Here is a 13,368-nt window from a genome sequence, read left to right as displayed (position 1 = left end):
GAGAGGCTGTAGGAGGTTTTAAAAGGAGAGGCTGTAGGGGGTTTATAAGGAGAGGCTGTAGGGGGTTTTATAAGGAGAGGCTGTAGGGGGTTTTAAAAGGAGGGGCTGTAGGAGGTTTTAAAAGGAGAGGCTGTAGGAGGTTTTAAAAGGAGAGGCTGTAGGGGGTTTTAAAAGGAGAGGCTGTAGGAGGTTTTAAAAGGAGAGGCTGTAGGAGGTTTTAAAAGGAGAGGCTGTAGGAGGTTTTAAAAGGAGAGGCTGTAGGGGGTTTATAAGGAGAGGCTGTAGGGGGGTTTATAAGGAGAGGCTGTAGGGGGTTTTATAAGGAGAGGCTGTAGGGGGTTTTAAAAGGAGAGGCTGTAGGAGGTTTTAAAAGGAGAGGCTGTAGGGGGTTTTAAAAGGAGAGGCTGTAGGGGGTTTAAAAGGAGAGGCTGTAGGGGGTTTTAAAAGGAGAGGCTGTATGAGGTTTTAAAAGGAGAGGCTGTAGGGGGTTTTAAAAGGAGAGGCTGTATGAGGTTTTAAAAGGAGAGGCTGTAGGGGGTTTTAAAAGGAGAGGCTGTAGGGGGTTTTAAAAGGAGAGGCTGTAGGGGGTTTTAAAAGGAGAGGCTGTAGGAGGTTTTAAAAGGAGAGGGGGAATCATTCATCTCTAATATAGTTCTCACGTCTCCATATAAAGGAATAATAATAATAAATAATACTAATAATAATAATAATAAATAATAGTAATAAATAGTACTACAACTAATAATAATAAATAATAGTAATAAATAATACTACTACTAATAATAAATAATAGTAATAAATAATACTACTACTAATAATAAATAATACTACAACTCATAATAAAAAATAATAATAAATACTACTGCTACTACTACTAATAATAATAATAGTGAACAATAACTAATCATAAATACTACTACTAATTCCAATAATTCAATCAAAACATCAGCAGGAAGAATGTTCTAATATTATATGGTATATTAATACGGTATATATTATGACATATGTTCATCTATCGTGTTATATGGTATATTAATACGGTATATATTATGACATATATTCATCTATCATGTTATATGGTATATTAATACGGTATATATTATGACATTATATATTCATCTATCATGTTATATGGTATATTAATACGGTATATATTATGACATTATATATTCATCTATCATGTTATATGGTATATTAATACGGTATATATTATGACATATATTCATCTATTTTTTTTTTTTTTTTTTACACCTTTATTTAACTAGGCAAGTCAGTTAAGAACAAATTCTTATTTTCAATGACGGCCTAGGAACAGTGGGTTAACTGCCTGTTCAGGGGCAGAACGACAGATTTGTACCTTGTCAGCTCGGGGATTTGAACTTGCAACTTTCCGGTTACTAGTCCAACGCTCTAACCACTAGGCTACCCTGCCGCCCCATGACATATATTCATCTATCATGTTATATGGTATATAAATACGGTATATATTATGACATATATTAATCTATCATGTTATACGGTATATTAATACGGTATATATTATGACATATATTCATCTATCAGGTTATATGGTATATTAATACGGTATATATTATGACATATATTCATCTATGTTATATTCTAATACTTGTATATAACTTATGTTTGTTTTAGTATACATTCAAAGCCAACAATACAAAATGCATCTGATACTTACTTATTAAATTTGAATGTAAAATTGAGCTGCCTACTGTAACCCCAATCCCATTTTGCTCTGCCCAGGGTACCACCGAAGTACCCACTCTTATGCATTTTACCAGTAGGCCTATTGCCTCATAAGTCTTCTCAAGTACCCCTGTGGATAGGCCAAGTACCCCTGTGGACAGGCCAAGTACCCCTGCGGACAGGCCAAGTGTCCCTGTGGACAGGCCAAGTACCCCTGTGGACAGGCCAAGTACCCCTGTGGACAGGCCAAGTGTCCCTGTGGACAGGCCAAGTACCCCTGTGGACAGGCCAAGTACCCCTGCGGACAGGCCAAGTGTCCCTGTGGACAGGCCAAGTACCCCTGTGGACAGGCCAAGTACCCCTGTGGACAGGCCAAGTACCCCTGCGGACAGGCCAAGTACCCCTGTGGACAGGCCAAGTACCCCTGTGGACAGGCCAAGTACCCCTGTGGATAGGCCAAGTACCCCTGTGGACAGGCCAAGTGTCCCTGTGGACAGGCCAAGTACCCCTATGGATAGACCAAGTACCCCTGTGGACAGGCCAAGTACCCCTGTGGACAGGCCAAGTACCCCTGTGGACAGGCCAAGTACCCCTGTGGACAGGCCAAGTACCCCTGTGGACAGGCCAAGTACCCCTGTGGACAGGCCAAGTACCCCTGTGGATTGTACCCATGTGGATATAAAGCGTTATAACATGTTTTAAGCATGAATAAGCCTTTATAATGTGTTATAAACAAGAGGAAGTCAGAGGGGGACATCTACATCCTGGTACCTTCCACAGAGATGTCCTGGATGGCGAAGCGAAGGATTATGGTCCAGATCATTCCCAGGGTCATTTTAGCATTGCCGTCGACGATCTCTGCAGGAGAGGAGAAGAGGAGAGGAGAAGAAGAGAGGAGAAGAAGAGAGGAGAAGAGGAGAGGAGAAGAGGAGAGGAGAAGAGGAGAGGAGAAGAGGAGAGGAGAAGAGGAGAGGAGAAGAGGAGAGGAGAAGAGGAGAGGAGAAGAGGAGAGGAGAAGAGGAGAGGAGGAGAGGAGAGGAGAAGAGGAGAGGAGAAGAGAGGAGGAGAAGAGAGGAGAAGAGGAGAGGAGAAGAGGAGAGGAGAGGAGAAGAGGAGAGGAGAAGAGGAGAGGAGAGGAGAGGAGAGGAGAGGAGAGGAGAGGAGAGGAGAGGAGAGGAGAGGAGAGGAGAGGAGAGGAGAGGAGAGGAGAGGAGAGGAGAGAGGAGAGGAGAGGAGAGGAGAGAGGAGAGAAGAGAGGAGAGAAGAGAGGAGGAGAGAGGAGAGAAGAGAGGAGAGAAGAGAGGAGGAGAGAGGAGAAGAGAAGAGGAGAGGTTAGCCTGAGGTCACATTGACAGTGCTAGTTACAGTTTCACTGTGCCATTTGATGTATATCAGGTTTATGATTTCATTGCTGGTGAAATAACATTGATCTGACTTCACATGCACGACAGTACTCCTACATGCACATATGCACTACATGCACATACAGTAGTACTTTAAAGTATTTTTACTTAAGTACTTTACACCACTGCATAACTATGGCAACGGGTGATGCAAAACGGAATGAGCATTGCCCATGGTCAGACTTTTCACCGGTTCGGATACACGCGCTCAGCTGCCTAAAACATTCGGCTTCCCAGAGGTGGAACGCAGCAAGACACAGACATGCAGTCTAATTAGCGACTGAATGTTGCAAACACTGACTAGGGCTGTGCAGGAAGCAGACAAGGCAGTAAAGTGGTGGGTTTTTTTTTTCAGGAACTACGGATATGGCAGCAACTATAAAGATGAATCTACATCACACAAAAAAGCACTGACAGTTTTATCTCCAAAGTGTAGGGGCTGCGTCCTGCTTGCATCTACGTTAGAAAAACAAAGATGTGCGTAGAAAAGCATGCACAGAACTGTGATCCCGAATCTAGCATTAAGAGGTTTCAAAACAAATCAAAGTATATTTGTCACGTGCGCTGAGTACAACAGCTCCCAAACCTTACAGTGAAATTATTTATAGGCTCTAACCAATAGTGCAAAAAAGGTATTAGGTGAACAATAGGTAAGTAAAGAAATAAAACAACAGTAAAAAGACAGGCTATATACAGTAGAGAGGCTATATACAGTAGAGAGGCTATATACAATAGAGAGGCTATATACAGTAGAGAGGTTATATACAGTAGAGAGGTTATATACAGTAGAGAGGCTATATACAGTAGAGAGGCTATATACAGTAGAGAGGTTATATACAGTAGCGAGGCTACATACAGAGACACCTGTTAGTCAGGCCGGTTTCCGGATGGGGGGGACCCGGATAGGGGCCTCTCCTCTTCTCACCACCTCTCCTCTCCTCCCAAACGAATCATGTGTTTCTACCTCTAATCTAGGGCACCTAGTGCGTTAGTTATCCACTGTACTGGAACCAGTTTGGGCTCACTTCCAACAGGCTCACCACATGTCACAGCATAGAAAACACTGACACAATATAACATCAAATTAGGGGCTTCAAGTTTAATGTTACATAAGAACACAATACTGAAGAGACAATGTATAAAGGAAACAGAATGTCAATATGGTGAGATTAGGGATGTACTGAACAAAGATCCAGCTGGGGGAGGGAACCACACATCCTGTTCATTCCATTTAAAAATCTGACATCGTCCTGTCATTAACCCCTAATCCCAACCACCCACCAACTGTCCTGTCACTAATCCCAACCTCCCACCCTCTGTCCTGTCACTAACCCCTAATCCCAAACTCCCACCAACTGTCCTGTCACTAACCCCTAATCCCAAACTCCCACCAACTGTCCTGTCACTAATCCCAACCTCTGTCCTGTCACTAATCCCAACCACCCAACCTCTGTCCTGTCACTAATCCCAACATATGTCCTGTCACTAATCCCAACCTCTGTCCTGTCACTAATCCCAACCTCTGTCCTGTCACTAATCCCAACCTCTGTCCTGTCACTAATCCCAACCTCTGTCCTGTCACCAATCCCAACCTCTGTCCTGTCACCAATCCCAACCTCCCACCCTCTGTCCTGTCACTAACCCCTAATCCCAAACTCCCACCAACTGTCCTGTCACTAACCCCTAATTCCAAACTCCCACCAACTGTCCTGTCACTAATCCCAACCTCTGTCCTGTCACTAATCCCAACCACCCAACCTCTGTCCTGTCACTAATCCCAACCTATGTCCTGTCACTAATCCCAACCTCTGTCCTGTCACTAATCCCAACCTCCCACCCTCTGTCCTGTCACTAAACCCTAATCCCAACCACCCACCCCTGTCCTTAATCCCTAATCCCAACCCTCCCACCCCCTGTCCTGTCACTAACCCCTAATCCCAACCACCCACCCCTGTCCTTAATCCCTAATCCCAATCCTCCCACCCCCTGTCCTGTCACTAACCCCTAATCCCAAACACCCACCCCTGTCCTGTCACTAACCCCTAATCCCAACCACCCACCCCTGTCCTTAATCCCTAATCCCAACCCTCCCACCCCCTGTCCTGTCACTAACCCCTAATCCCAAACACCCACCCCTGTCCTGTCACTAACCCCTAATCCCAACCACCCACCCCTGTCCTTAATCCCTAATCCCAATCCTCCCACCCCCTGTCCTGTCACTAACCTCTAATCCCAACCACCCCATGTCCTGTCACTAATCCCTAATCCCAAATCCTCCCACCCCCTGTCCTGTCACTAATCCCTAATTCCAATCCTCCCACCCCCTGTCCTGTCACTAATCCCTAATCCCTAATCCCAATCCTCCCAACCTCCACATCCTCCCAACCTCTGTCATGTCACTAATCCCAACCACCCACCCTCTGTCCTGTCACTAATCCCAATCCTCCCACCCTCTGTCCTGTCACTAATCCCAACCTCCCATCCTCTGTCCTGTCACTAATCCCAACCTCCCACCCCATGTCCTGTCACTAATCCCTAATCCCAATCCTCACACCCCCTGTCCTGTCACTAATCCCTAATCCCAATCCTCCCACCCCCTGTCCTGTCACTAACCTATAATCCCAACCACCAACACCATGTCCTGTCAATAATCCCTAATCCCAATCCACCCATCCTCTGTCCTGTCACTAATCCCTAATCCCAATCCACCCATCCTCTGTCCTGTCACTAATCCCTAATCCCAATCCACCCATCCTCTGTCCTGTCACTAACCCCAACCTCTGTTTTATCACTAACCCCGAACCCCCTGTTTTATCACTAACCCCCGTCACCAGCCCCCACCCACTCCTGCCACCAGCCCCCACCCACTCCTGCCACCAGCCCCCACCTACCCCTGTCACCAGCCCCAACCCACTCCTGTCACCAGCCCCCACCCACTCCTGTCACCAACACCCACCCAGCCCCCACCCACCCACAAGTCACCAGCCCCCACCCACTCCTGTCACCAGCCCCCACCCACTCCTGTCACCAGCCCCCACCCACTCCTGTCACCAGCCCCCACCCACTCCTGTCACCAACACCCACCCAGCCCCCACCCACCCACAAGTCACCAGCCCCCCCCCACCCACCCACAAGTCACCAGCCCCCACCCCTCCCAGTCACCAGCCCCCACCCACCCGTCGGTCCTCCACCATGCCCCCTGTCCTGTCATATGACCCTCTGCCACCCTCACTCCAACCTGTTAGGCTGTTACTGTCTGCTGTCTATTTAGCCTGCTATTCTAGCTGAGATAACCGTGTCCACTTCTCCCGCCCACTGAACTCCCGCCCCCTCCCCGCACCGCCCACAAGTCCCTGGGCAGCAGGGAAGCGTATCCAAGAAGGGATTCCAATCGGCTAATCTGTCTGGAATGCAAGTCTGGTTTAGGCCCTTTTATTCTGGCCTCTGTGTGGATTAACCCCAGGAGAGGAAGAGAAGAAGAGATAGGGGGGAGAGAAGGATGTACACACACAGGAAGCGAGAGAGAAGGAGAAGAGAGAGAGAGTAGGAGAAGAGAGAGAGAGAGAGAGAAGGAGAGCGAGAAGGAGCGAGAGAAGGAGAGAGCGAGAGAGAGAAGGAGAGAGAGAAGGAGCGAGAGAAGGAGAGAGAGAAGGAGCGAGAGAAGGAGCGAGAGAAGGAGCGAGAGAAGGAGAGAGAGGAGAGAAAGTAGGAGAGAGAGAGTAGGAGAGAGAAGGAGAGAGAAGGAGAGAGAGAGAAGGAGAGAGAGAGTAGGAGAGAGAGAGAGAGAGAGAGAGAGAGAGAGAGTAGGAGAGACAGAGAGAAGGAGAGAGAGAAGGAGAGAGAGAAGGAGAGAGAGAGAGAAGGAGAGAGAGAGAGAGAGAGAAAGGGGAAGAGTAGAGAGAGAGAAGGAGAGAGGCACTGTCACAGAGAGAATGAACGGTGAGGAAAGTGAGAGAGGATACAATCTACACTAGCACATAGAGAGCTCCTTATAAGGCTTACTAGGATACAGGAAGAAGGAGAGGAAGAGAGAGCTCTTTATATTTTTATTTATTTATTTTTTATTTAACCTTTATTTAACTAGGTAGGCCAGTTGAGAACAAGTTCTCATCTACAACTGCGACCTGGCCAAGATAAAGCAAAGCAGTGCGACAAAAACAACAACACAGAGTTACACATGGAATAAACAAAACATAGTCAATAATACAGTAGAACAAAAGAAAACAAAAAGTCTATATACAGTGAGTGCAAATGAGGTAAGATAAGGGAGTTAAGGCAATAAATAGGCCATGGTGGCAAAGTAATTACAATATAGCAATTAAACACTGGAATGGTAGATGTGCAGAAGATGAATGTGCAAGTAGAGATACTGGGGTGCAAAGGAGCAAGATAAATAAATAAATACAGTATGGGGATGAGGTAGTTGGATGGGCTATTTACAGATGGGCTCTGTACAGGTGCAGTGATCTGTGAGCTGCTCTGACAGCTGGTGCTTAAAGCTAGTGAGGGAGATATGAGTCTCCAGCTTCAGTGATTTTTGCATTTCGTTCCAGTCATTGGCAGCAGAGAACTGGAAGGAAAGACGACCAAAGGAGGAATTGGCTTTGTGGGTAACCAGTGAGATATACCTGCTGGAGCGTGTGCTATGAGTGGGTGCTGCTATGATGACCAGTGAGCTGAGATAAGGCGGGGCTTTACCTAGCAGATAACCTGTAGCCAGTGGGTTTGGCGACGAGTATGAAGCGAGGGCCAACCAACGAGAGCGTACAGGTCGCAGTGGTAGGTAGTGTATGGGGCTTTGGTAACAAAACGGATGGCACTGTGATAGACTGCATCCAGTTTGTTGAGTAGAGTATTGGAGGCAATTTTACAGATGACATCACCGAAGTCGAGGATTGGTAGGATGGTCAGTTTTACGAGGGTATGTTTGGCAGGATGAGTGAAGGATGCTTTGTTGCGATATAGGAAGCCGATTCTAGATTTAATTTTGGATTGGAGATGCTTAATGTGAGTCTGGAAGGAGAGTTTACAGTCTAACCAGACACCTAGGTATTTGTAGTTGTCAGAAGTCAGAACCGTCCAGAGTAGTGATGCTGGACGGGCGAGCAGGTGCGGATAGTGATCGATTGAATATTATAAAGCTTAATGGGATACAGGAAGAAGGAGGAGAGGATGAGAGAGCTCCTTATAAGGCTTACTGGGATACAGGAAGGAGGAGGAGAGGAAGAGAGAGACAGAAGGAGAGGAAAGAAGCGCAGACACGGGGAGCGCGAGAGAGAGAGAGAGAAACTTACAGTTATGAATATAACTAATGTTCCCTGAAGGAGGGATAACACTATGAGGAGTCAATTACCAATCAAATATATACATTTAACCTTTATTTAACTAGGCAAGTCAGTTAAGAACCAATTCCTATTTACAATGACGGCCTACACCGGCAAAACACCGACGACACTGAGCCAATTGTGCGCCGCCCTTTGGGATTCCCAATCACGGCCGGTTGTGATACAGCCTGGATTCGAACCAGGGTGTCTGTAGAGATGCAGTGCCTAAGACCGTTGCGCCACTCTGGAGCCCAAAGTATATTCACCTGAAGAAAACTAAAAACACGCCCAAAGGACCAATGAATGCAGAGGCCGCCCTCGGAAGCCCGCATTCATTTCCTCAATTCAGTACCGCTCTTAAGCGAGTCCAAACCCCCTGCCGACGCGGGGTCAAAATATGTTATATACATTATATTATGTTATATAATATCCCTCCTTCAGGGAACAGTAGTTATATTCATAATAAAAAAATATATATATAATAATAATAATAAAATAAGACTCACTTTAATAACTCTACCTGCATGTACATATTACCTCAATTACCTCGACTACACCGGTGCCCCTGCACAGTGACTCTGTACCGTAACACCCTGTATATAGCCTCCACATTGACTCTGTACCGGTACCCCCTGTATATAGCCTCCACATTGACTGTACCGGTACCCCCTGTATATAGCCTCCACATTGACTCTGTACCGTAACACCCTGTATATAGCCTCCACATTGACTCTGTACCGGTACCCCCTGTATATAGCCTCCACATTGACTGTACCGGTACCCCCTGTATATAGCCTCCACATTGACTCTGTACCGGTACCCCCTGTATATAGCCTCCACATTGACTCTGTACCGGTACCCCCTGTATATAGCCTCCACATTGACTGTACCGGTACCCCCTGTATATAGCCTCCATATTGACTCTGTACTGGTACCCCCTGTATATAGCCTCCACATTGACTCTGTACCGTAACACCCTGTATATAGCCTCCACATTGACTCTGTACCGTAACACCCTGTATATAGCCTCCACATTGACTCTGTACCGTAACACCCTGTATATAGCCTCCACATTGACTCTGTACCGTAACACCCTGTATATAGCCTCCACATTGACTCTGTACCGTAACACCCTGTATATAGCCTCCACATTGACTCTGTACCGTAACACCCTGTATATAGCCTCCACATTGACTCTGTACTGGTACCCCCTGTATATAGCCTCAACATTGACTCTGTACCGTAACACCCTGTATATAGCCTCCACATTGACTCTGTACCGTAATACCCTGTATATAGCCTCCACATTGACTCTGTACTGTAACACCCTGTATATAGCCTCCACATTGACTCTGTACCGTAATACCCTGTATATAGCCTCCACATTGACTCTGTACTGGTACCCCCTGTATATAGCCTCCACATTGACTCTGTACCGTAACACCCTGTATATAGACTCCACATTGACTCTGTACCGTACCCCCCTGTATATAGCCTCCACATTGACTCTGTACGGTAACACCCTGTATATAGCCTCCACATTGACTCTGTACCGTAATACCCTGTATATAGCCTCCACATTGACGCTGTACCGTAATACCCTGTATATAGCCTCCACATTGACTCTGTACAGTAACACACTGTATATAGACTCCACATTGACTCTGTACAGTAACACACTGTATATAGCCTCCACATTGACTCTGTACCAGTACCCCCTGTATATAGCCTCCACATTGACTCTGTACCGTAATACCCTGTATATAGCCTCCACATTGACGCTGTACCGTAATACCCTGTATATAGCCCCCACATTGACTCTGTACCGTAATACCCTGTATATAGCCCCCACATTGACTCTGTACCAGTACCCCCTGTATAAAGCCTCGCTATTGTTATTTTACTGCTGCTCTTTAATTATTTGTTATTTTAATCTCTTACTTTTTTTTGGTATTTTATTAAAACTGCATTGTTGGTTATGTGTTTGTAAGTAAGAATTTCACTGTAAGGTCTACACCTGTTGTACACGGCGCCTGTGACAAATACAATTTGATTTGATTTAACTGTACGTTCCCTTTCAGTCGGTCACCAGGTATAACATACTGGCCCCAAGCCAGCTCAGAGGGTACCAAACTAGCCGGAACACAGGTTCCACTGGCTTCAAGGGGTTACAGAAGCCACCTTTTCCTCTACACGCCAAGAAGCCTGAACTGTCAGAGCCCCATGAGGCCTGAACTGTCAGAGCCCCATGAGGCCTGATCTGTCAGAGCCCCATGAGGCCTGATCTGTCAGAGCCCCATGAGGCCTGATCTGTCAAAGCCTCATGAGGCCTGATCTGTCAGAGCCCCATGAGGCCTGAACTGTCAGAGCCCCATGAGGCCTGATCTGTCAGAGCCCCATGAGGCCTGAACTGTCAGAGCCCCATGAGGCCTGATCTGTCAGAGCCCCATGAGGCCTGAACTGTCAGAGCCCCATGAGGCCTGATCTGTCAAAGCCTCATGAGGCCTGATCTGTCAGAGCCCCATGAGGCCTGAACTGTCAAAGCCCCATGAGGCCTGAACTGTCAGAGCCCCATGAGGCCTGCACTGTCAGAGCCCCATGAGGCCTGCACTGTCAAAGCCCCATGAGGCCTGAACTGTCAGAGCCCCATGAGGCCTGACCTGTCAGAGCCCCATGAGGCCTGACCTGTCAGAGCCCCATGAGGCCTGAATTGTCAGAGCCCCATGAGGCCTGAACTGTCAAAGCCCCATGAGGCCTGAACTGTCAGAGCCCCATGAGGCCTGAACTGTCAGAGCCCCATGAGGCCTGATCTGTCAAAGCCTAATGAGGCCTGAACTGTCAGAGCCCCATGAGGCCTGAACTGTCAGAGCCCCATGAGGCCTGAACTGTCAGAGCCCCATGAGGCCTGAACTGTCAGAGCCCCATGAGGCCTGAACTGTCAGAGCCCCATGAGGCCTGAACTGTCAGAGCCCCATGAGGCCTGAACTGTCAGAGCCCCATGAGGCCTGAACTGTCAGAGCCCCATGAGGCCTGAACTGTCAGAGCCCCATGAGGCCTGAACTGTCAGAGCCCCATGAGGCCTGAACTGTCAGAGCCCCATGAGGCCTGATCTGTCAGAGCCCCATGAGGCCTGATCTGTCAGAGCCCCATGAGGCCTGAACTGTCAGAGCCCCATGAGGCCTGAACTGTCAAAGCCCCATGAGGCCTGAACTGTCAGAGCCACATGAGGCCTGCACTGTCAGAGCCCCATGAGGCCTGCACTGTCAGAGCCCCATGAGGCCTGCACTGTCAAAGCCCCATGAGGCCTGCACTGTCAAAGCCCCATGAGGCCTGAACTGTCAGAGCCCCATGAGGCCTGAACTGTCAAAGCCCCATGAGGCCTGACCTGTCAGAGCCCCATGAGGCCTGAACTGTCAGAGCCCCATGAGGCCTGAATTGTCAGAGCCCCATGAGGCCTGAATTGTCAGAGCCCCATGAGGCCTGAACTGTCAGAGCCCCATGAGGCCTGAACTGTCAGAGCCCCATGAGGCCTGATCTGTCAAAGCCCAATGAGGCCTGAACTGTCAGAGCCCCATGAGGCCTGAACTGTCAGAGCCCCATGAGGCCTGAACTGTCAGAGCCCCATGAGGCCTGAACTGTCAGAGCCCCATGAGGCCTGAACTGTCAAAGCCCCATGAGGCCTGAACTGTCAAAGCCCCATGAGGCCTGAACTGTCAGAGCCCCATGAGGCCTGAACTGTCAGAGCCCCATGAGGCCTGAACTGTCAGAGCCCCATGACGCCTGAACTGTCAGAGCCCCATGAGGCCTGAACTGTCAGAGCCCCATGAGGCCTGAGCTGTCAGAGCCCCATGAGGCCTGAACTGTCAGAGCCCCATGAGGCCTGAACTGTCAGAGCCCCATGAGGCCTGAACTGTCAGAGCCCCATGAGGCCTGAACTGTCAGAGCCCCATGAGGCCTGATCTGTCAAAGCCTAATGAGGCCTGAACTGTCAGAGCCCCATGAGGCCTGAACTGTCAAAGCCCCATGAGGCCTGAACTGTCAAAGCCCCATGAGGCCTGAACTGTCAGAGCCCCATGAGGCCTGAACTGTCAGAGCCCCATGAGGCCTGAACTGCCAGAGCCCCATGAGGCCTGAACTGTCAGAGCCCCATGAGGCCTGAACTGTCAGAGCCCCGTGAGGCCTGAACTGTCAGAGCCCCATGAGGCCTGAACTGTCAGAGCCCCGTGAGGCCTGATCTGTCAAAGCCCCGTGAGGCCTGAACTGTCAGAGCCCCGTGAGGCCTGAACTGTCAGAGCCCCGTGAGGCCTGAACTGTCAGAGCCCCGTGAGGCCTGAACTGTCAGAGCCCCATGAGGCCTGAACTGTCAGAGCCCCATGAGGCCTGAACTGTCAGAGCCCCATGAGGCCTGAACTGTCAGAGCCCCATGAGGCCTGAACTGTCAGAGCCCCGTGAGGCCTGAACTGTCAGAGCCCCGTGAGGCCTGAACTGTCAGAGCCCCGTGAGGCCTGATCTGTCAGAGCCCCATGAGGCCTGAACTGTCAAAGCCCCGTGAGGCCTGAACTGTCAAAGCCCCGTGAGGCCTGAACTGTCAAAGCCCCATGAGGCCTGAACTGTCAAAGCCCCATGAGGCCTGAACTGTCAAAGCCCCATGAGGCCTGAACTGTCAAAGCCCCATGAGGCCTGAACTGTCAAAGCCCCATGAGGCCTGAACTGTCAAAGCCCCATGAGGCCTGAACTGTCAAAGCCCCATGAGGCCTGAACTGTCAAAGCCCCATGAGGCCTGAACTGTCAAAGCCCCATGAGGCCTGAACTGTCAAAGCCCCATGAGGCCTGAACTGTCAAAGCCTCATGAGGCCTGAACTGTCAAAGCCTCATGAGGCCTGAACTGTCAGAGCCCCATGAGGCCTGAACTGTCAGAGCCTCATGAGGCCTGAACT

At 48.8% G+C, this 13,368-nt stretch overlaps 1 protein-coding gene across 6 annotated transcripts in view; it reads right to left on the bottom strand.

Moving 5' to 3' along the window:
• LOC129813256 (alpha-actinin-1) overlaps positions 1–13,368 on the bottom strand; it is a 195,728-nt gene that overhangs the window by 98,445 nt on the left and 83,915 nt on the right. For all 6 annotated transcript variants that reach the window (XM_055865556.1, XM_055865558.1, XM_055865561.1 and 3 more), the window contains exon 4: positions 2,476–2,562. In XM_055865556.1, the coding sequence (XP_055721531.1) occupies positions 2,476–2,562 (87 nt within the window). The remainder of the gene's footprint in view (positions 1–2,475; positions 2,563–13,368) is intronic.

The sequence above is a fragment of the Salvelinus fontinalis genome, chromosome 16 (genome assembly GCF_029448725.1).
Source record: "Salvelinus fontinalis isolate EN_2023a chromosome 16, ASM2944872v1, whole genome shotgun sequence".
NCBI classification, from domain to species: domain Eukaryota; kingdom Metazoa; phylum Chordata; class Actinopteri; order Salmoniformes; family Salmonidae; genus Salvelinus; species Salvelinus fontinalis.
Note: the sequence above shows the minus strand (reverse complement) of the source record. Positions and strands in the feature narration are given on the sequence as shown.